The sequence below is a fragment of the Oratosquilla oratoria genome, chromosome 34, assembly GCF_046742065.1.
Source record: "Oratosquilla oratoria isolate Oo_2021 chromosome 34, ASM4674206v1, whole genome shotgun sequence".
NCBI lineage: Eukaryota > Metazoa > Arthropoda > Malacostraca > Stomatopoda > Squillidae > Oratosquilla > Oratosquilla oratoria.
The window spans coordinates 38613274-38635289 of NC_134810.1; the positions used below are offsets into that span (position 1 = coordinate 38613274).

The following is a 22016-nucleotide window of genomic DNA, read 5'->3' on the forward strand; positions in this document are numbered from 1 at the left end:
CCATGAGGCCTACACAAGGCAGCTGTCATCCCCATCCATCGCCACTTGCCATCCTCATCCATAAAGTTGTCTAACCGTTTCTTAAAACAACTGATAGTTTCAGCACTCACTACATGGTTACTATGACTATTCCATTTGTTGACCTTGTTTGCATCACCCTTGTGATCACCCTTTGATCCACTTGAACACCTCTATTAGATCACCTCGCACTCTACGCCTTTCCAGAGAGTGTAAGTGGGTTCCCACTCCGTGGAACTCAAGACCACAGTGATCTCCTTGTATATCAAATAATAGGAATATAGCTCCTTGTTGTCGATGTATTGCAAAGAAGACAATACAGTATACTGTGGTTCTTGTTACGAAATCGTTACGCGACGTGTGAGCGTGGGTGGGTGTGGGGGAGGGGGGGTGGGGGGGGGAGGCGTCCGCGTGTTTTAAGAATAATGATCAATAGATTTCGCTAATCAATAAAGTTCCTTGCCCAAGGAACGACCCTATTGTCCCTTGAGGTTGATTACTAGCGCCTTAATAGGCGTCTTATATACATGCCACTGTAATTCAATGGCGCTAAGTATACTCAAGGTTATTACACGTATCGGACCTGTTATTTGTTACAACACTAAATATGGCTCTACTGTCCACAGTATGTGTTAAGGCGGTAGCACACTAGAAGCGTGCTAGCTGCTTTTCCTGCTTCGTTTGAGTAGAAACGACTTCGGTTGTGATGTTCTAGACTTAAGTAAGAGCATCTCAACAATGCATCAAACATCCATATAGACTTAACTTCTCTTACTTCGTCATTCAGTTTGTCATTATATGACGCAAGAGTAATTTGACATTTGGAAATATGAAAAAAAAATCATACCCGAAGTCGTTTCTGCTCAAAGGAAGTAGCAAAAGCAAGTAGCAAGCTAGCGAAAATTTCTAGTGTGCCGCCACCTTTGGTGTTCCGCTACCGTTTGCATTTGGCCTTTATGAGCGTGGCATACTCTTTTACTTGATTATGGCCAAAACAAAAACGATTTTATGCAAATATTCCAAGGATCAGGCGTTTGGGAGCTTACTGGATGATACAGTTCAGTGTGTGTATATGTGACAAGGATCTTGAGGTCTTGGAAAGCTTCACATACCTTGGTAATATAATTTACAACACTAGAAGCTTACCATATCACAGGTCCTTCGAAGAACTGACATTGTTCATGGCTTGATAGATTTGCTCCACTAAAATATATGGCGTTATCGATATTCATAGAAGAGAACTAAGATCTGATTCTTCAGGTTCCTTACAACACCAGAAGCTCATCCATCATGTCAGAGGTCTTTCGAAGAACTGACATTGTTCATGGTTTGATAGATTTGCTCCACTAAAATGTATGACGTTATCGATATTCATAGAAGAGAACTAAGATCTGATTCTTCAGATTCCTTGTGCTCACTGTCTTAATCCACGACTGTGAGCCAAGGTCATTATTGAATGTAAAAAGTATCGCGACGTCTTTGATGCCAAGTGCCTTCGGAGATTCACGTGGTATCGCTGGAATGAGTACGTATCAAACATAAGAACAAAGAATGGAGAAGACTGCAAGAGGCCATAAGGCCTACACTAGGTAGTTCCATGTCCTTTACCACCCTATCCATGAAGTCATTTAAACTTCTCTTAAAACAGTAAATCTATCCCATTCGTTAATCACTCCACTGATAAACCAATTCTGAACTATTTTCTTCTTAAACCAAAAACTCGTTCCGTGAGATGCGATTAAGGATTGTTGCCAGTATGATTCGTGAACACTTGTTATGTAAGCATATAGCAACGTTACACTTATGTTAATCACACTGCAGGACGATCACAGGAAACAAAAGAGGGAAGCCCATAGAACTCATGACTGGACCGAATCGACCGATCCGGCCGAGAACTGTTTAGAATGGGAGGGGTGACTGCATGGGAGCTTGGTCAGAGAAACCGTGGGGGCTGGCGTCGGTGTGTGATGCGTCTCCTAGTGTATGCCTCCAATTAGACGATGATGATGATGATGATTGATGATGATGGTTATGATGGTTATGATGATGATTGATGATGATGATAATGATAAAGGTCTTAATCAGACGTGATTATTACGCTTCTCCCAGGACCCCGTTAAAAAGAAAAATCTTAGCACAAAAAACAAAAACAAAAAAACAGAAACTACGTCAAAGTTTTCAGAGGATTAATGCCTCCCTCTCCACGAAAATTAGGTAAACTAGATTTACTCGCTCGCTTTTTATGCCTCTTGCAACTTTTCACAAAGAATGCTGCGTTCTTATCAAATCAAGGTCTCGGGGGAATAGTGACCTTAACACGGAAATACCGTGGGATAGGCGTCAGAGTGAAACATCTCCCCAATCGTCCTTCTTCAAAGCTCTTTATCACCCCCAGCCGAAGGTGCAACCCTGGGTGGCTGCCAATCGGTTTCTGGACTTAGCCCAAGATCTGGGTCTATCTTTTCCACAATTTTTTTTCTCATAATTTTAACACAAGAACCCACAACCGATGACCGCTCTCTCCCTCCTCCTCTTCCTCCTCCTCTTTTTCTTCCTCCTCCTCCCCTCCTCTTCCTTTTCTTTCTCCCTCTCTTCCTCTTCCTCCTTTTCTTTCTCCCTCTCTTCCTCCTCCTCCTCCTCCTCCTCCTCCTCCTCCTCCTCTTCCTCCTTTTCTTTCTCCCGCTCTTCCTCCTCCTCCTTCTTCTTGGCCTCGTTATCGTCTTCCTCTGCATCCTTCGCCCCATTCTCCTCTCTTTTCTAATCGTTCCCCTCTTCGCCTATCCCCTCTCTTCCTCCTCCTCCTCCTCCTCCTCATAATCATCATCATCACCATCATCATCATCATCATCATCATTATTATCAACCTTATCCTTGTTCCCCACCTCTTCATCCTCATCCTTCTCATCCCTCTCTTCTTCCACCTCCTCCTCCTCCTCTTCATCATCATCATCATCATCATCATCATCATCACCATCATTATCATCATCAACAATTTTATCCTTGCTTCTCACCTCTCCATCCTCATCCTCCTCATCCCTTTCTTCTTCTAACTCCTCTTCCATGGGGAACAGCTACATCGAATAATTTTACCTGTAGACAACAAAAATAAATAAATAAATAAATAAATCCTGATAATGGGTGAATCATACAAAACAACAAAATTGATATATGTTATCTGTTCGTAGATAACATTGGATACCAAAAGTAACCCTCAGTGACCTTTTGCTTCTCAAAGAGACCGGGTGCAGTCAATCATACCAACGAAAAAAATCGTTGATCAGAGACATACGTTAAACGTTAGATTTAAGAAAGAAATAGGCAAGAACTGGTTTACAATTAAAGTGATTAACAAATGGATTAGATTTAGTGACTATTTAGTGAGCGCTGAAACTATTGGTTGTTTTAAGAGAAGGTTAGGTAACTTTATGGATGGGGATGATAGGTGGTAATGGACATGGAACTGCCTAGTGTAGGCCTTATGGTCTCTTGCAGTCTCCTTCATTCTTATATTCTTATGTGCACGATCTCACATGCGGTGAGTCCTCGGTGTTACAGGCTCATAGTACGACTTCGAAGATGCGGCAAAAGTGACGTCATTTCAGTAGACATGTACATTTATACCACTTGTAAGGGGGTGGTCGAATTGAACTTATATATATATATATATATATATATACATATATATATATATATATATAATTATTTATATATATATATTTATATATATATATATATATATTTATATATATATATTTATATATATATATATATATATATATATATATATATATATATATTTATATATATATATATATATATATATATATATATATATATATATAACCAGTGACTTAGCCCATTGCGCTATCAAGAGATAGCGCAATGAGTTAAGTCATTGACACTGTCATGTCCGAACTGATTTCGAGTCCTCGGCTCGACCATGTTTCAATTTCCATTATATGCTTCCTTCGAACTCCTTGTCAGTCTTGACTGCGATGGCATGGAATTAAAAGTGAATTGTGGTTGAGAATATATAAATATATATATATGTGTATATATATATATATATATATATATATATATATATATATATATATATATATATGACTAGTTTCGCAGGTATGCTTTTTCAAAGCATATCATATATATATATATATATATATATATATATATATATATAATATACATATATATGTGTGTATATATATGTATATATATATATAATATGAATATGTACGTGTGTATATATGTGTATATATATATATATATATATATATATATATATATATTGTATGTTGCGATGTCATATTCTCCTCTAATGGGAATAATGACGTCAGAGGAACCCCGAGCAACGTCATTTCAACCTCAAATAGCTCGTTCAATTCAAGTGTAGTCTCACCCTAACGACAGCTCGTTAGTGGGTAGGTATTAACCGTATCTCTGTTCCCATCGGAACAGCATCTGACTGAAGAGAGTTAACGAGCTCGTAGAAGTGACGTAACGCCCATATTGAATGACGTATCGACAACGTAGAATTGACGTATTATCCTCGTAAGAGTGACGTGTCAACCGTACAAGACTTACCCATCCGTCATTTAAGAATAACGTATCGATTAATTTGTGTTTGGTTCTTTCCTTTCCAGGTATTAATAAACAAGTGCCAAATTTCTTAGTGTTTTTTTTATTAGAAGAGGTACTAAGGGACCAGCAATCGTCTGTCGTGTTAATGCGATAGACTGAGTTGCCAAACGTGAGATAGAGCATAGAGTGAAACCGCACAAACGCACGCACGCACGCAATTCTTACAGAAACCTCGTTCGCCTATAATAGAGCTTGATTGCCTTTAAGTGCTAAAAGGCAAACTAAGCTTCGCAAGCCAAGGTGTACGTTGGCTCAGCCAAAGATTGTAGTCTTCGTTGGCTCAGTTAATTGCGCAGTAAGCCAAAATAAAACCTGTCCCTCCCCCTAAAGCCTCTGCGCATGCGCTTCTTCAACAAAAACTCTTTTGTGTCGCTTATCATAAAACAAAGCCTTCTCGGTGACAGAAGACATAACCGTTGATTTCAAAGACTTGTGCTTCAGTCCTCACCAGGGAACTTGAAATTTTGGTGTGCAGTTTTCCTGTGGACGCTGAAAGCTGCCACAGTTGCAGCCAGCCCCCCTCGCAGCCGCTGTGAGCCTACACGTAAGCCCCCCCCAGGCGGCGTGACCCATGAAGATCGGGGCCTTGCTCAAGAACCTTGCGGCTCGAACAAGAATGTCTGACGACGGGACGGACGGTAGTGACCGCGACAAAATGAGCAAATCGCTCCTCGACCTCTCGGCCAAGGAGCGCCTCAGAAGCTCCTCCTTCAGGAAGGCAGCGTCCACCTTGGACATTCACAAGGATGACCAAGTCACCCTTAGGAAGCAAGTGGGAGGGTCTCCAGTTGTCCAGAGGCCGAGACCCAAGACGGAGAGTGAGCTCATTTTGATGGAGAGGTTCCGGGGAACGCAACACGGGCCGGCCAGGTCGAGTCTCTCGGTTCCCTCCATTCCAGGGGCGACCTCCTCTTCCAGAAGCTTCTCTGGACGCAGCGCCAGTGAGGACCGTATTGTAGCCAAAGCGAAAAGGTCCTCCACAATCCACTTCGCAGACGAACAGTCCCAGAGGCTCCAGAGGCTGAAGAAACAAGAGCAAGAACAAGAGCAACAGCTTCAGCAACGCCAAGAGGACGAACTCAGACATCTGTTCCATCAACCCAGCGACAGCAACAACCACCACAATCCTTCCAGTAGCAGCAGTCAGTCGCTACACCAGAAGGAGGACCATCAAGAAGCACAAAAGCAACAGGAGCACAAGCAACAACACAAAGAACAGCAACAACCAGAGAAACAGGGAGAACGACAGGTGCGTCATCGGAGGAAGGGTCCGGCTCCTCTTCCGAGGAACCGCCCCAAGCATCACTCCGACGCCAGCTACTTCCATAACCCGCACCGGCGCCTGGCGCTGAAGGAGGGGACCCCTAGGAGGAGCACCAGCGTCACTGTGCCCAACGTCGTCATCTCCTCTTCACCGAGCACGCCGGAATCGCCCGGGAAACCGGAGGCTTTGTCCTCCAATGGATGCCAGAGCCATGAAGACTCGGATGAGGCCAAAGTCAAAACGTAAGTCTTCGAAAGTTGGAGGGTTTTGTTGTGTGAGGGATGGAAAGAGGGAGTGTCTGCTTCTTCTTATCCTTCTTTGTCTTCTTCTTCTTTCTTCTTCTTTCTTCTTTCTTCTTCTTTCTTCTTCTTCTTCTTCTACTTCTACTTCTACTTCCTCTTCTTCTTCCTCTTCTTCTTCTTCTTTCTCTTCTTCTTCTTCTACTTTCTTCTTCTTTTTCTTCTTCTTCTCCTTCTACTTCTTTCTTCTTCTTCTTTCTTCTTCTTCTTCTTCTTTTCCTTCGTCTTCTTTTTCTTCCTCCTCCTCTTCTCCTTCTTCGCCTTTTTCTTCTTCTTCTTCTTCTTCTTCTTCTTCTTCTTCTTCTTCTTCTTCTTCTTCTTCTTCTTCCTCTTCTTCTTCCTCTTCTTCTTCTCCTCATTCTTCTTCTTCTTCTTTCTCTTCTTCTTCTTCTACTTCTTTCTTCTTCTTTTTCTTCTTCTCCTTCTACTTCTTCTTCTTCTTTCTTCTTCTTCTTCTTCTTCTCCTTCGTCATCTTTTTCTTCCTCCTCTTCTCCTTCTTCGCCTTTTTCTTCTTCTTCTTCTTCCTCTTTCTTCTACTTCTCCTTCGTCTTCTTTTTCTTCTTCCTCTTCTCCCTCCTCGCCTTTTTCTTCTTCTTCTTCTTTTTCTTTACCGACGCAGGTACTGTCCAAATCATGTCCAATTTGTCGGCAAAATGTTTGTAAAGAGGAATAGGAGTAAAGGGAGAGACAAGTAAGTTTAAGGAAGAATTTAGATAACTGTGAGGAACATATGAACAGTTGAAGATAAGATAAAGACTTTGTGGGTTGGACATTGGACACTGATGAGGAAGAAATAGACTGCTGGACCAGGATAACAAGTGACACGTATTCTTGGTTTCTGTGTACACAAAAACACACATGGGAAGAACTCTCGAAAACACACACACATACACACAGACACACACACACACACACTGACATACAAACACACATGCACATACTGACACACACACACACACGTATACACACACACACGTATACACACACATACTGAAACACAAACACACATACACACACACATACTGACACACACACACACGTATACACACACACACTGACAAACAAACACACACCACACGCACACACACACACACACACGCGCGCGCGCGCGCTTACAAATACACATAAACACATAATTCACTTTCTTTTTCATCTTGTATTTCTAATATAATTATCTTTTATTACCTTTCTCTTCCTTGCATGTCTGTTATTTTTCTCTCTGAGTGTCATGCACTGTTTTCTTTCCATTCCCTTAACAATGGAGACGTCCATCATGGCGGCGATCTTTCACTCTCTCTCTCTCTCTCTCTCTCTCTCTCTCTCTCTCTCTCTCTCTCTCTCTCTCTCTCTCTCTCTCTCTCTCTCTCTCTCTCTCTCTCTCCCTCCCTCTTCTCTCCCTCTTCTCTCCCTCTTCTCTCCCTCTTCTCTCTCTCTCTCTCTCTCCCTCTTCTCTCCCTCTTCTCTTCTTCTCTCTCTCTCTCTCTCTCTCTCTCTCTCTCTCTCTCTCTCTCTACCTCTCTGTGTATGTGTGTGTGTGTGTGTGTTTGTGTGTGTGTGTGTTTGTGTGTGTGTGTGTGTGTGTGTGTGTGTATGTGTCCAGTTTAAACACATTTCAAATTAAGTTTCTTTCTTTCTGTCCAATCTCACAGAGTTTGCTCTCCCTCGTGATCTCTAGAGAATATTTTGAGACCATCCTGGATTTCTTCTTCCTCTCCTTCTTCTTTTTCTTTCTTCTTTTTCTTCTTTTTCTTTCTCCTTATTCTTATTATTCCTCCTCTTATTATTCCTTTTCTTCTTATTATTCATCTTATCCCTCTTCTTGCTTCTTCTTTTTCTTTTTTTTTCTTCTTCTTCCTCTTCTTCTTCTTCTTCTTCCTCTTTTTCTTCTTCCTCTTCTTCTTCTTCCTCCTCTTATTCTTCTTATTCTTATTTCCCTTCTTTTTCTTATTCCTCTTTTTTTCTTCGTATTCTTCTTATTATTATTCCTCTTCTTTTTCTTCTTCTTTCTCTTTCTTCTTCTTTCTCTTTTTTCTTATTCTTCTTCATTTTTATCTTCTTGTTCTTCTTCTTTTCTTTTTATTTTTCTTCTTATTTTTCGTTCTCATTCTTCTTCTCCTCCTCCTCCTCCTCATTTTTTTTTCTTCTTCTCCTTCTTCCTGTTCTCCTTTTCTTCTTCTTCCTCTTCTTCTTTTCTTCTCCTGCTTCTTTTCTTCTTCTTCTTCTTCTTCTTCCTCTTCTTCCTCTTCTTCTTCCTCTTCTCCTTTTCTTCTTCTTTTTCCTCTTCTTCTTTTCTTCTTCTTCTTCTTCTTCTTCTTCTTCTTCTTCTTCTTCTTCTTCTTTTCTTCTTCTTCTTCTTCTTCTTCTTCTTCTTCTTCTTCTTCTTCCTCTTCCCCCTTTTTCTCCTCTTCTTTTTCTATTTCTTCTTCTCCTATGCATTGTCCATGCACCTAAGGCAAAGGTGACGTTTTCATCCTCAGCCATGCATAGAACTTACCTCATCACGTTAGCAAAGGATTATACGAGATCCACTAGTTTTAATCCGATTATGAAGGACTTGATCCTTGGAGGACATCAACGAATCTCCTTTAATATTTCTAAATCAAGAAATAATAACAACAACAATATAGAATATGATGGAGATTGCGCCAGAATCCACCTAGCTGTTTCTGAGGCATCAGTGAATATCGTATATTTATAAATCTAGGGGTGATAAGAATGATAAAGTGTGGAACTTGCGTCAGGATTTTGTCGTTGGGGAGTTGATAAAGAAAACGGAAAATAAGATGTCAATGGCGAGCTAAAGTCACGTGATAAGCGGTCCCGTAGCCGTCTTTGCCGTCCTCAGTTCGATTCTTTACTTCGAGCATTGCATGGCCCTTTCCAGACCGTGTCTTACTTTACAAGTTTTGTTATGGTTAAAGGTACGTTTAGTTTGGTGCGATTATTGTTCAACGATGATCGTTCATGGCTCAACGATGATCGTCAGACGATTGTCTAGAGAATTGATTCTTCGTTTTTGAATGGGGATGTTTTGCTTCGAGATGTAAAGTACGATGCTGATCATTTTAATCGAAGTAACATTCAACGCGCTTACCCGAATAGGATGCCAGGTAGTAGGATGCGCCAGAGGACTCGAATCACTCACTCGAGACTTTCCTTTGATTCTAATCTGAGCCCTAGACGAATAGAATAGTTGGTTTTAGCCAGAAAAGAATATGTGAAGTGCGTCAGTGAGTCGGAATGTAAACTACCTATAATTACTTCCAGTCGTCTTTTGAAAATTAATCCCCCCCCATTCCAAAAAAGAAAAACTAAGTTTGTTGTTTTTTATTCTTTGTTTTTGTCTTTATTTTTGTGTATTTTTTGTTTTGGTACATAAGAACATAAGAATGAAGGAGACTGCAAGAAACCATAAGGCCTACACTAGGCAGTTCCATGTCCATTACCACCTGTCATCCTCATCCATAAAGTTGTCTAACTGTTTCTTAAAACAACCGATAGTTTCAGCGCTCACTACATGGTTACTAAGTCTATTCCATTCGTTGACCACCCTATTAGTAAACCAATTCTTCCCTATTTCCTTCTTAAATCTAAATTTGTCCAATTTAAATCCATTACTGCGAGTCCTGGCCTGTTGTCTTAATATGATGACCTTGTTTGGTAAACAAACATGTTGGTTGTTTTTATTTTTTGTTGTGTATATACTTTATTGTATTGAACAAAATTGTCAAGCCAGTTCTCTGGCAGCCTGCAGTTAAAAAAAAAAAAAAAAAAAAAGTTTGACCTGTGGATTAACCCATTCAACTCCGATGACAAGATGTCTTGTCATTTGGTCAAATAAAACAAAAAATCATAAAACACCAAAATGTTTGATCAAACACCAGCAAAATATGACGTCAGTCCTCGCTTCGCTCGCAGCGAAGCGAGGACTGACGTCATATTTTTCTGGTGTTTGATCAAACATTTTGGTGTTTTATGATTTTTTGTTTTATTTGACCAAATGACAAGACATCTTGTCATCGGAGTTGAATGGGTTAATACAATGTATACATTAACTCTCAAGATGCCAGAGGTAGGAAATTGACCGTAACTGACTGAGATTGGATTGCAACATCTGGACTAGATCAAGAGTTTTAAAACCTGGTTCCTCACGTATTGATGTTCTTTAGGCCCTGTTCACACTAGCGGTTTGAACCGCGCGGACAGCGGTACCGCATAGTCAAGGTTGTGTGTCAACACCTTCAATTAGTTTTATTGTAAATGAACCGCCGTAGTTGAAACCGCTAGTGTGAATACACACACACACACTCACTCACTCACTCACTCACTCACACACACACACACACACACACACACACACACACACACACACACACACACACACACACACACGTACACACACACGTACACACACACACACACACACACACACACACACACACACACACACACACACACACACACACACACACACACACACACACACACACACATTAAGATTGATTGTCCTTCGCTCTATCAGTCATTACAGTGAGCACAGCAATGGCGAAAGAATATTCGAGATTCTAAAGTGAACGGAAGACTTTTCGGTGCAATAACAGAGTCTACGACTTATGGAAACGATTAAACTTTAGGACCCAGTGACGACTTGAGGAGATTGTGTTCTGGGTCATCCTATTTGAAGGACAGTTTTCGAAATGAAAAAAATCGTCCGTTCACGGTCAGAAATTGACACACAATGCCATTCGGCAATACCGGACAACAAATTGCGGATTTCAGAAGTGCGACTGTCGAGGGGTTGTATGAAACAGCAGAGGCAGAATTCGATCTGAACTGTGGTTCAGTTGATCGAAAGCGCTTTCAAGTCGGGACTGTGCCCTTAAGTAAATGAAATATTAATGCGTTTGGTACACCCAGGGACCTCACATAGCGGATGTGGGGGAGGGCTGGATATGCCCTGGGGCGGCACATTTAGGGGGGGAGGGAGTTCGAGTTTGGACTTGCCGCCCACAAGGCTGACAAAATAATTATAAATAAAAAAAGCTCAGAGGAGCCATTTTACCGTGATATACGAATTTTGCGTTTGAATGAACAGAAGCGGAAATATTTTTCCCCTTATCTTTTCTGCAATAGGGACATAAAATTATTTTTTTAATCTCTTTAATTATCTCGTAAGCCAATTGCTATAATAGACAGTAAGGAATGGTGGGAATGGGAAGTGGTGATGGGGGGAGGGGGGAGGGAGGGGAAGGATGAGGTGGGTCACTGAAAACTTTGCCCAGGGGCGTCACTTAGACATAGAAGGCTCTAGCTACACCAATATAGCTATGCATATAGAATATCTTCCCGCTATGAATATTTCAAAGGGTCAATTGACCCCAGACATTATCTCAGGATTGTTCATTACGAAACAAATTGTTAATAGATAACCCTTCACCCAACCCCTTGACCCGACCTCATGTCATCCTCAGGTCACGAGAGAGTGAGGATAGTGGTATTTATTCCTTTCCTAGTTCCTTTTCTTTTGTAAGAGGTTGCTATTTAAATATGGGATTCTCTTCCCACTTTGTACTACTGAAGAGGATTGCAGTTAGCAGTCGAAATGTATAGACTCGAGTATTCAATTCTTTCTTTTGTTCCAACTGAGGTGTTTAGTTCTGATTTACAAATGTGTTACTACATTTTTCATCAGTGATTTATATATTATATATATGTATATATATATGTATATATATATATGTATATATATATATATATATGTATGTATATATATTATGGTACACGATGATAAGCTATATTTGATATATATATATATATATATATATATATATATATATATATATATATATATATATATATATATATATATATTATGGTGCTACACGATGATAAGCTATATACAGATATTTGAGAAAAATCTGTGGAAGTCGCTCATACCCAGTCTCGCCTCCCATAATGCATTTATGTAAATGTAGTATGACGTCACGGCTCCTCCCCCAATGCAGTTATGTAAACCAGGTGACGTCACAGACACGAGGTTCATTGTATCACGTTTCATGTCTGCGTGTTATGACACGTCACCAAGGAAGTGACACTGCAGTGACGTGATTTTGGATGAAGATTTGGACGACGGATGACATTTTCATTGATTAGGTTTTACGTCGCGAACTCCCCCCACCCCTTGGTCCAACTCGCTTGTGGCATGGTTCGAACCACTACCACCTCTGCCTCTAACCCAGGGGTTCTTAACCTTTTTTCTCCAATTCCCCACTTTTTAGTGAGCCAACTCTTCATTTCCCACCACAGCATCGGTCTTTGACAAATTCAATTTTAACCCATGCAGTGTACGTAAATGTACGTAATGTACGTATAATGTACGTAAATGTACGTAAATATACAGTGTTGTCACTTTTACCCAAACATGACTTACAATACCTCATATATTGGTTGTTTTTGTTATTAAAACAGTCTGTAAATGGTTGTGATTTGTAAAGTGAGTCAACATTTGGATGTAATGTATTAAATTTTGAGGCACTATCGATTATTTGTGGGTGGAAACAAATTCACTAAATGTGACAAGAAGACACCAGAAACAAACAAAAAGAAACAAAAACACATCGATTAAAAAAAAAAAGATAGTGGTTCTTATGTCCAACCGGTCATACCCCACTTGGCAACTCCGCCATTCCCCACCAGTGGGGAATTCCCCACAGGTTGAGAACCACTGCTCTAACCCGTTCGACCAATGAGAATCCATGACGTTGCCCAGGAAGTCCAAATACTTAAGGCAAAGGTGAGGACCTCGATAGCTGCTAAGTGCCCCATGGTGTAAGCTGATTATTTTAAGGCTATTGCAAAGGTCATTCGCTGACCTACAGTAAGGCTCTTGAAATAGCGTAGCCCGATGTGAACTTTGTAGAACCTTTCGACACCGCATCAATTATTCGTAGTGGGGAAAGGCGGTGTTGAAACCTGTCTACGTCTGTGGTTAGCACCATTTGGATCAGCTACCAGAAGAGGCTGGATGACCGCATTGTGAACAGCTGCCCAGGATGTAACACTTCACCCCATACCATACAACACATAATGGAAGACTGCATTATACACAATCATGCACGCAAACAACACAACATACGCTTTATAAAGGATTTGTGGGAAAACCCAGTTTCGGCTATGGCATTCCTTGGGGAGACGGGACTGCTCGGACAGACAGTCTAGGGAACGACAACAACAATAACAACTAATACCGAAGCGGGACGGCTGTTGCCACCCTTTCAACCCAATGGAGAACTTTAAACGTTTAGTTCTAGCTAAAGTGGTTATCACACTGGGCTATTTTTCCTCCCACATTTTACCTTCAACCTTCCTTTGGATATCTAGAATATGACTCCGCTTAAAGAAATCTAGATTTCTCTAAGAACATTTCAACTGTTGTCTAACATCCGTATAGGCTTGCAGTTTCGTAGTTTATCATCCATCTTAGCTGTATATGGCGGAAAGATAATTTGATATTTGGAGTTTTGAAAAATAGAATATTGTAACCGAAGTCGCTTTTTACTCAAACGAACTCTCAACGGTCGATGCTGGTGAAGCCCGTGGAAGCTCAGTGTGATAACCCATTAAGGACAGTCGATTTTCTTCAGCTGAAGTGAACGCGTTTCTACCTCGACGGGATCTCGATCTATCGGAAACTTCTTCAACCTGATGACCGTTGTACCATTAATGTGACCATCTGTACACTAAACCACTAAAGTCTGTTCCTCTCCCCTATTCCACTAAAGTCATATACGCTCGAATTGAAATGTGGACACTGCAGATTGACAACAAATGATAATGTTAACACACTCGTATCTATGCTTTCAGATTTTGTTTGTATCTACATACCAATAGGCTTCTTCCCTACCACTTCGGTGCAATGACGCCTATGAGGAGTCATGATGCATGAGTGGGTATACGAGGTTGTCGCCGTCGGCGTCTTGATTATAAAATATATATATATATATATATATATATATATATATATATATGTATGTATGCATATATATTCATAGTTGTACATGAGTTACCCCCGGATTCTTTGAACTGGTTTGACCACGATTTCTGTGTTTATTATAACTTAGAGTAAAAGAGAACGAGTAATACAGCAGTGACTTTATATTTCATAATGCGAGTAGTGTGATGCATCGTACATATGGCAGCCGATGCTGCGCGCGAGAATTTGACTCCTACAGAAGTAGTTAAAAGGGATTTAGCTAGTTAAGGCATACACACTCCCAACACACCCAACACACTCCTACCCATTCGTTTCACTTCACTATTTTCGTATAAGGGAGCGAGGAGTGAAGGGTCCTCATGTAAATGAGTCTGTGGGGTTAAACCCTGCTATGCTGTGGGTCCTGTTGTTGCTATGCTGTGTCTTACTGCGTTGCTTCTGACCCAGGTAGTGGGCGGGAGTAAGGGATGACCCTTCATCCACAAGAATGTTTTCATATTAGAAAATATATAAATGTCAGTGTTAATACTGAGGCAGGGAAGGCGATCAATGTTTGGCAGTAAGCGTGCAATCTCCCTACGCAAATAACACAACGTTGATAAGAACGATCAAGTCTTCAAGAAGGAATTAATTGAGACGACCTTTAACGCATTTGTTTTTCTTTTTTCTTTTTTGCACCGTCTTTCCCCACCCGAAGTTGATTAAAACCCCCCCATTGACAGGCAGGACATCTAAAGGGGGAGTCACCACAACAAAATGACTCACCCAGATCCTATTGGTATGCAAGCAAAGGCTCATGACAGTGGTGGTTGTGGTAGTGATGGTAGTGGTGGTCTGGTGCTGCTGGTGCTGTTCCTGGTGCTGCCGGTCCTGGTGCCTGTATTGATGCTGGTGCAGGTGTTAGTGCTGGTGCTGGATCTGCCGGTGTCAATGTAGCCTTGACGTACCTCTCATTCTCCCAACATTCCAAATTCGAGTGAGGATTTACTTTCTCTCACCCTCTCTATATATTTAGTTGTCTGTCTCTGCCTCTCTCTGACACGTTTGTATGTGTGCACTATTGCTTGTATATATATATATATATATATATATATATATATATATATATATATATATATATATATATATGTACACATATATGTGTGTGTGTGCGTGGATGTGTGTGTGCTTGTGTACTTTGTGTGTGTGTGTGTGTGTGTGTGTGTGTGTGTGTGTGTGTAATTCTTCATGGTCTTTGGATCACGTGTTGTGTGCGTACATGTGTGTGCGCATGCGTGTGTGTTGATAGGCGGTTGGGCGTGGGTGGGTGTGCTTGCGAGGGCGCTTGCGCATTCACGCCCAGATCTTTTCCCTCACGACTGACTCGCCCAAAGCTGAACGCTCCGTGGAATGCTGCAAGTGATTGGGAAAATTACATTTGGTCTCTACACGCGATGTATATTCAGTTGGCAGGTCCTCTGTGGCTTCTCTCTCAGTTCACTTCCGCTCCCAGTACACAGAACCCCGGTTTTCAACATTATTATATATTGTGTAATAAGAGTATTCAAATGGGTCAGAGGCTTTAACAAAGGTGACGCAGGCAAGATCATCATATTAAGACAGCTGGGCAATACGCGTAGTAATGAATTCAGATTTGACAAATTTAGGTTTAAGGAAGATATGAGCAAGAATTGGTTCACCAACAGAGTGGTTAACTAATGTAATAGATTTAGTAAGTGTAGTGAGCGCTAAAACAAAGGATCTTCTAAGAGAATATTAGATAATTTTATGGATAAGGATAAAAGATGGTAAGGGGTATGCAACTACCTAGTGTAGGCCTTATGGCCTCTTGCAGTCTCCTTTATTATTATGTTCTTATGTTTTTATATTTGAATGTCTGTATGTATTTAACACTGTCACCTGTTTGACGAAAGGTTCCTCATATGAATTAATGCTACTCGCGGATGTTAATTCTTCAACGATGGAGAAAATCCCTTGTCGGATATTATATTGCGCTGATAACATTGTCGCAACAGGATAAGAAGATTCCTGGTGACTTGGCGAGCTTACTTTTTGTCCGCCATTTGCAAGCGTATCGGTACAGATGTACTGTAGATCGACAAATAAACTCACAAATGCCACACAGCACATGAGCATCGCGTCCTTCCTATTCAACCCTGTGTACAATGGATCTAGTAGATGTGTATGAATACCAAATACAGAACATCCCTAATCCAAATATAGTGAATAAAATCATCTAGCGACGTTTGGAGACAAATAAAAGAACGATCGCCACAAGGGCAGAGGCAGAATTCGACCAAATGACCGAAGTAACCATCCTAACGGAAATGAGTCGTTCTTTCTTAAGATTTTATTTCTATTCTTCATTATTTATCTATTTGTTTATATTTTTGTTTTATTATTATTTCTTTACTTCGTTTCCTTAAGGAAGCATGGACACATTTGTTGATGGCTCGTCAAGGATATCTACTTTGATTCATCGAATATGTTGTTTACGTTTTTTCAGACTATACATATATATATATATATATATATATATATAATATATATATATATATTATATATATATATATATGTATATTTATATATATATATGTATAGATATAATATATATATGTATATATATATATGTGTGTGTATATATGTATATAATGTATATATATATATATATATAATGTATATATATTTATATATATATATATCGGAAGCAGGCCATGTTACATGCCCGAGTTTATACTGAAGTTTTCATTATTTCGAGCAATACCTTTCTGCCAAAAGCTTTAGTAGCTCAAAAACGCTTCCCTTGCGATCGACTTCCTGTCTATATATATATATATATATATATATATATATATATATATATATATATATATATATATTTTTTTTTTTTTTTTTTTTTTTTTTTTTTTTTGACATGTATTTTATGAGGCTTTATGTTCGACCGACTCTTGACTGTCCCTCAATCTGTTGTTTTTTTCTATCAACTCGTTCAACTCCACGCAGTCAAGTGGCGTTAGACAGAGTAAAATATATAGATATGAATGCAGAGCTTTAGTCTTTATATCGACAGCTTTTTATGGATTCTTCTTGTTTTCTTGATACTATAGAGCTCTTCTTCTTGTTTTCTCTTTTCATCTACATTTTTATATATAAATAGCCTTCACCCCATCAGTAAGACCCTACACTCAGCTGAATAAAAATATATATATATATGTATATATATATATATATATATATATATATATGTGTGTGTGTGTGTGTGTGTGTGTGTGTGTGTGTGTGTGTGTGTGTGAGTATGTTTTAGGTGCCTAATTTCACTGAAGGAGTGAAGATTGGCCGAAGAAATCTCTTAGTCACCCGGTTTTCCGTTTTCTATGAATGCAGAAATTCAATTTTCCGTTTACGTCCCTCAATTTCTATTACTGCAAAAACATTTTTGCATTTCTTAAATTTATCGTTTTCTGTGACAAGATTTTAATCATTCTACTAACTGCATAGGTTACCAGTATTTCTAAATCATCATCTCCGTCAGTTTAATGAGGATTACTAGTGGAATATTATAATTCTATTGAAGTCGAATATAGAAAATGTAACATCGTTTTCAAGGGGTGACTTTAGATGTTTGAGTTTAGTCCCTTCTGGGTGACTGTTTCGCATTAGATTAAAAAATTCTTAAGATAATTTCACATTCCCTTTCCATTACTATTATCCAGATAGTATTTCTTCGGTTAATCCAGCGTTTCTATCCTCGGGGTTAAAATAGATATGTACAGGGACGTAGCCAGGAATTAAATTTTTTGGGAGACTAATTATGATGTAGGGAGGCTGCCATTATACTATGCCCCCCATATATATATATATATATATATATATATATATATATATATATATATATATATATATATATATATATATATATATATATATATATATAATCATTGATAGTATCTGATATGCCTGTAATGATAGCTACATTTTTATATTTTATGTATACATATTATGTATTACAGATTCACCATAAACTTGGTTTATTTTTGTAAGGTTTCCGGTGTAGTGTAGGTATAATATTTCTGAGTAAAAGTCGTTTTAGGGGGCTAATTGCATTTTTTTTTTTTTTTTTTTTTTTTTTTTTTTTTTTTTTTTTTTTTTTTTTTTTTTTTTTTTTTTTTTTTTTTTTTTTTTTTTTTTTTTTTTTTTTTAGTGCCCTGCCACCGGCGAAGCTGAACCAAGGGCATAGTTCATTAAATTCCACGCTACAAAGTCCTCTGTGAGGGGCACCGTCCTAGCCTTCCGATAAGTGGGAGTTTGTGACCTATTGGTGCTGGCTTGCATTCCTTGTGAAATTATTATTACTGAAATAAATGTAATCTAATCTCAGATATCATAAAAGAGAGATGAAGTCGACAGAAAGGAAAAATAGTAAAAGTTAACACAACAATGAAGGAGACTGTAAAAGACCATAAGGCCTACACTTGGTAGTTCCATGTCCATTAACACCTTCCACCCCCATCCATAAAATTATCTAACCTCTTAAAACAATAGTTTCAGCGTTCACTACATGGTGACTAAGTTTATTCAATTTATCAACAACTCTATTGGTAAACCAGTTCTAGCCAATTTCCTTCTTAAATCTAAATATGTCTAATATAAAGATGATTTTTTTTTTTTTTTTTTTTTTTTTTTAGAGAGAGAGAGAGAGAGAGAGAGAGAGAGAGAGAGAGAGAGAGAGAGAGAGAGGGAACAATTGTCAATTATAAGATAAAACCGTTTGATTATGGTCCATAGGATTGTTCTCAAACTCACTAGAATATTTCATAACATACTGCATAACACTAACACAGTCAGCAGCCCCCAGCCGACCCAGCGTTGTCCTAAAAAGGGTCAAGTTATGAAACGCAAAAAATATCAGGAATTCGTGACTTTCGAAATGTTTTAGTTTTTCCCACTTTCGGTTTTATAGAATTTTGATGGATCGAACGTCAGTCCAGGCCACGTTTGTACCAATCGATTCGGAAATTCATATAATTAGCTAAAAGCCTTGAAAAAGGTTTCACCTTTTCTAAACTTTTCTTTAGCTAACTCTGCGAACTATTGTTCACAAGTTTTGATGTACGTGTGCATATATATATATATATATATATATATATATATATATATATATATATATATATATTATATATATATATATATATATATATATATATATATATATATATATGATAATTTCTATGACAGTCGCACATAGGATTCGAACCCACTGCTTTCGGTCACCGTAAGATTACCTTCACAGAGCCTTTACCCAATTTTACGGTGACCGAATACAGTGGGTTCGAATCCTACATGCGACTGTCATAAAAATTATCATTCTTATGAATTCACCATACAAAAAACTCCGAAATACAAATGCGATAAGATTTAAGATACATTAATGTTAACACAGAAACCTTTGTCCTGTAATGATGGGAAGAATAAAAGTGATCATATGAAAGAACAATAATGAGTTCTCTATAAACATCAAAATTGATGAAATACCTTTCATTTCTGTAAATTAATACATCCAGGAAGGGTAAATGATTATTTAGTTGTTGTTTTTTTCCATAGCGAAATTGATAGAAGGGACAAGGATGAGCTTAGATAGGAAAATTGACGGATCATTATTAACAGGCCAAATACACAAAATATCATCAATGTACCTGAGCCATTTCTCATAAGAAATAAATTGACGCAGCCCGAAGGGATTTCTCCTCGTCTTCTCCTTTTCTACATGAGGGGACGGAAAGGGGGGGTCGCCGAATTAATGAAGCGGCCTTGCTGTGGATGCGCAGTGTCTTGCGGCACTGCTTCTGACCCAGGGCAGTGGACAAGATGCATGGATGACCCGTCATCCAGGAGGTGCTAAGATAGGAGGGAGAGAAGAGGATAGAGTGGAGTGGGGTATGTAGGAGATGGAATGGGTGGGAGTGGTTTCTATGTCTTTGTCTTTTGGCTACCTCCCGTGTAAGGGGAAAAAAAGCCTTTGGTATATGTATCCATGTACCTGAGCCATGTAATATTACTGGACAAAGATGTCTGTGTTTGAATCATTGTATCTTAAAGTTTATCGTACTATTAGTCCGGAGTTTTTGGATGGTGAATTCTTAAGAATACTGAACATGGCTTCAAAATTAGAATATCCTAATCACCTCATTGAGAATTCTAAAAAAAAAAAAAAATGGCTGGGAAGTCTTATTTTGAGGATAAAACAAAAAATTAAAATTAGTTCTAAAAACTTAATTATTCTTCCTTACCATGATAATTTCTTCAAATTACCTCACATTCGTAAGAGTTTCAACATTCAAATTGTTTTTAAAAGCTCCAATGCAGTATGAAAAGTTTTAATTAGAAATTCACCGGGAAATAAGGAAGTTTCTATATATTCAATTACATGTAAAGATTGGAACAATTATATATATATATATATATATATATATATATATATATATATATATATTATGTGTGTGTGTGTGTGTGTGTGTGTGTGTGTGTGTGTGTGTGTATGTATGTATGTATGTTTATACATATATATATATGTATATATATATATATACATATATATATATATACACACAAAGAAAGAGAGAGAGAGAGAGAGAGAGAGAAATCTATACCAGGCGGCATATTATTGAAGGATTTGAATATTTTATTCCTTCAACCTGGTGACCTGATTTTTTATTGTTTTATCCCGGCCATTGACTAAATGTACTTACAGCTGGAGGGGGAAGGGGATGACAAGCCGAAGCCCAATCCAAAGGGGTCCTCAGAATTGCCTCCTGCTCATAGCCAAAACAAAGTGCATAAAGAGGACCATTATATAAAAAAAATGTGAAGTAATGCTGGAAGAATACGCTTTAGTTTTCAAAAACATCCTAACTTTTTCACACTTTTATAGATGTTAAGAAATAAGCCAGTTGTTGTTTGCGGACCATTCTGCGCTTGTTGCTGGTTTGAGAGTAGGATCTAAGGCAGCTTATGGCGACCTTGACAGGGTTTGTGAGAGGAGAAGGCTGAGAGCAAATGTGGGAAAAATATAAGATAATGAGATGTACAAGGGGTGAGGATGGCAGAAAGTTAAGAAGCAACTCTTACAGGAGAGAGATTAGAGGGAGTGAATAAATATTTATGGTTATATGTATCAGGAAATGGAGCAGTTTAGGTGGAAGTAAACTGTGACAAACGATGAAATATCTTTGGTGAATGAGAAGTGTCACGGGAAATAGATATCTGGCAATGAACGCAAAGAGAGGACTGAACGAAGGCGTGATTGTGCATACGACACTATATGGGGGCAGAAACTTGGATTCTAAGGTTGTCAGGAATGGGGAATTTAGATATGTTTGAGATGAAGTGTTGAAGAAATAGGATTGAGTTACGAGAATGGATAGAATGATGAGGAGGTGATGTGGAGAACAGGGGTGGAAAGGAAGCTTACAGATAAGGTTGATCAAAGAATCCTGGGATGGTTTGAGCATATGGAAAGAATGAGTGAAGAACGACTAGCAAAAAGGGCGTAGAAGGCAGAGGTGGAGGGAGTGAACTTGAGGGAAAGACCCAGTATGGGATGGGTGGATGAATGGTGTGAAGGGGGCCTCACGTAAAAGAGGAATGTCTGTTGAACAGGGAAGGGAGAGGGCAAGAGATAGATATGAGTAGAAAGTGGTTGTGAATTGATGATAAATTAACGCGGAGTAAAGGGATTTCTCTTAATATGCTCTGAATTTATCGTGAGTGGACGAAGGTGGTGGGGTTTGCCATGTCATGAAG

The 22016-nt window shown here is 38.9% G+C and overlaps 1 protein-coding gene across 3 annotated transcripts in view; it reads left to right on the forward strand.

Moving 5' to 3' along the window:
* The window catches only part of LOC143018209 (uncharacterized), a 462052-nt gene that overhangs the window by 379043 nt on the left and 60993 nt on the right, over nt 1-22016 (forward strand). The window contains exon 2 of one of the 3 annotated variants that reach the window (XM_076173408.1): nt 4662-6165. The exons of the other annotated variants lie outside the window; for them this stretch is intronic. Coding sequence (XP_076029523.1) covers nt 5231-6165 — 935 coding nt within the window. The 5' untranslated portion in view covers nt 4662-5230. The remainder of the gene's footprint in view (nt 1-4661; nt 6166-22016) is intronic. 3 annotated transcript variants of the gene reach the window in all.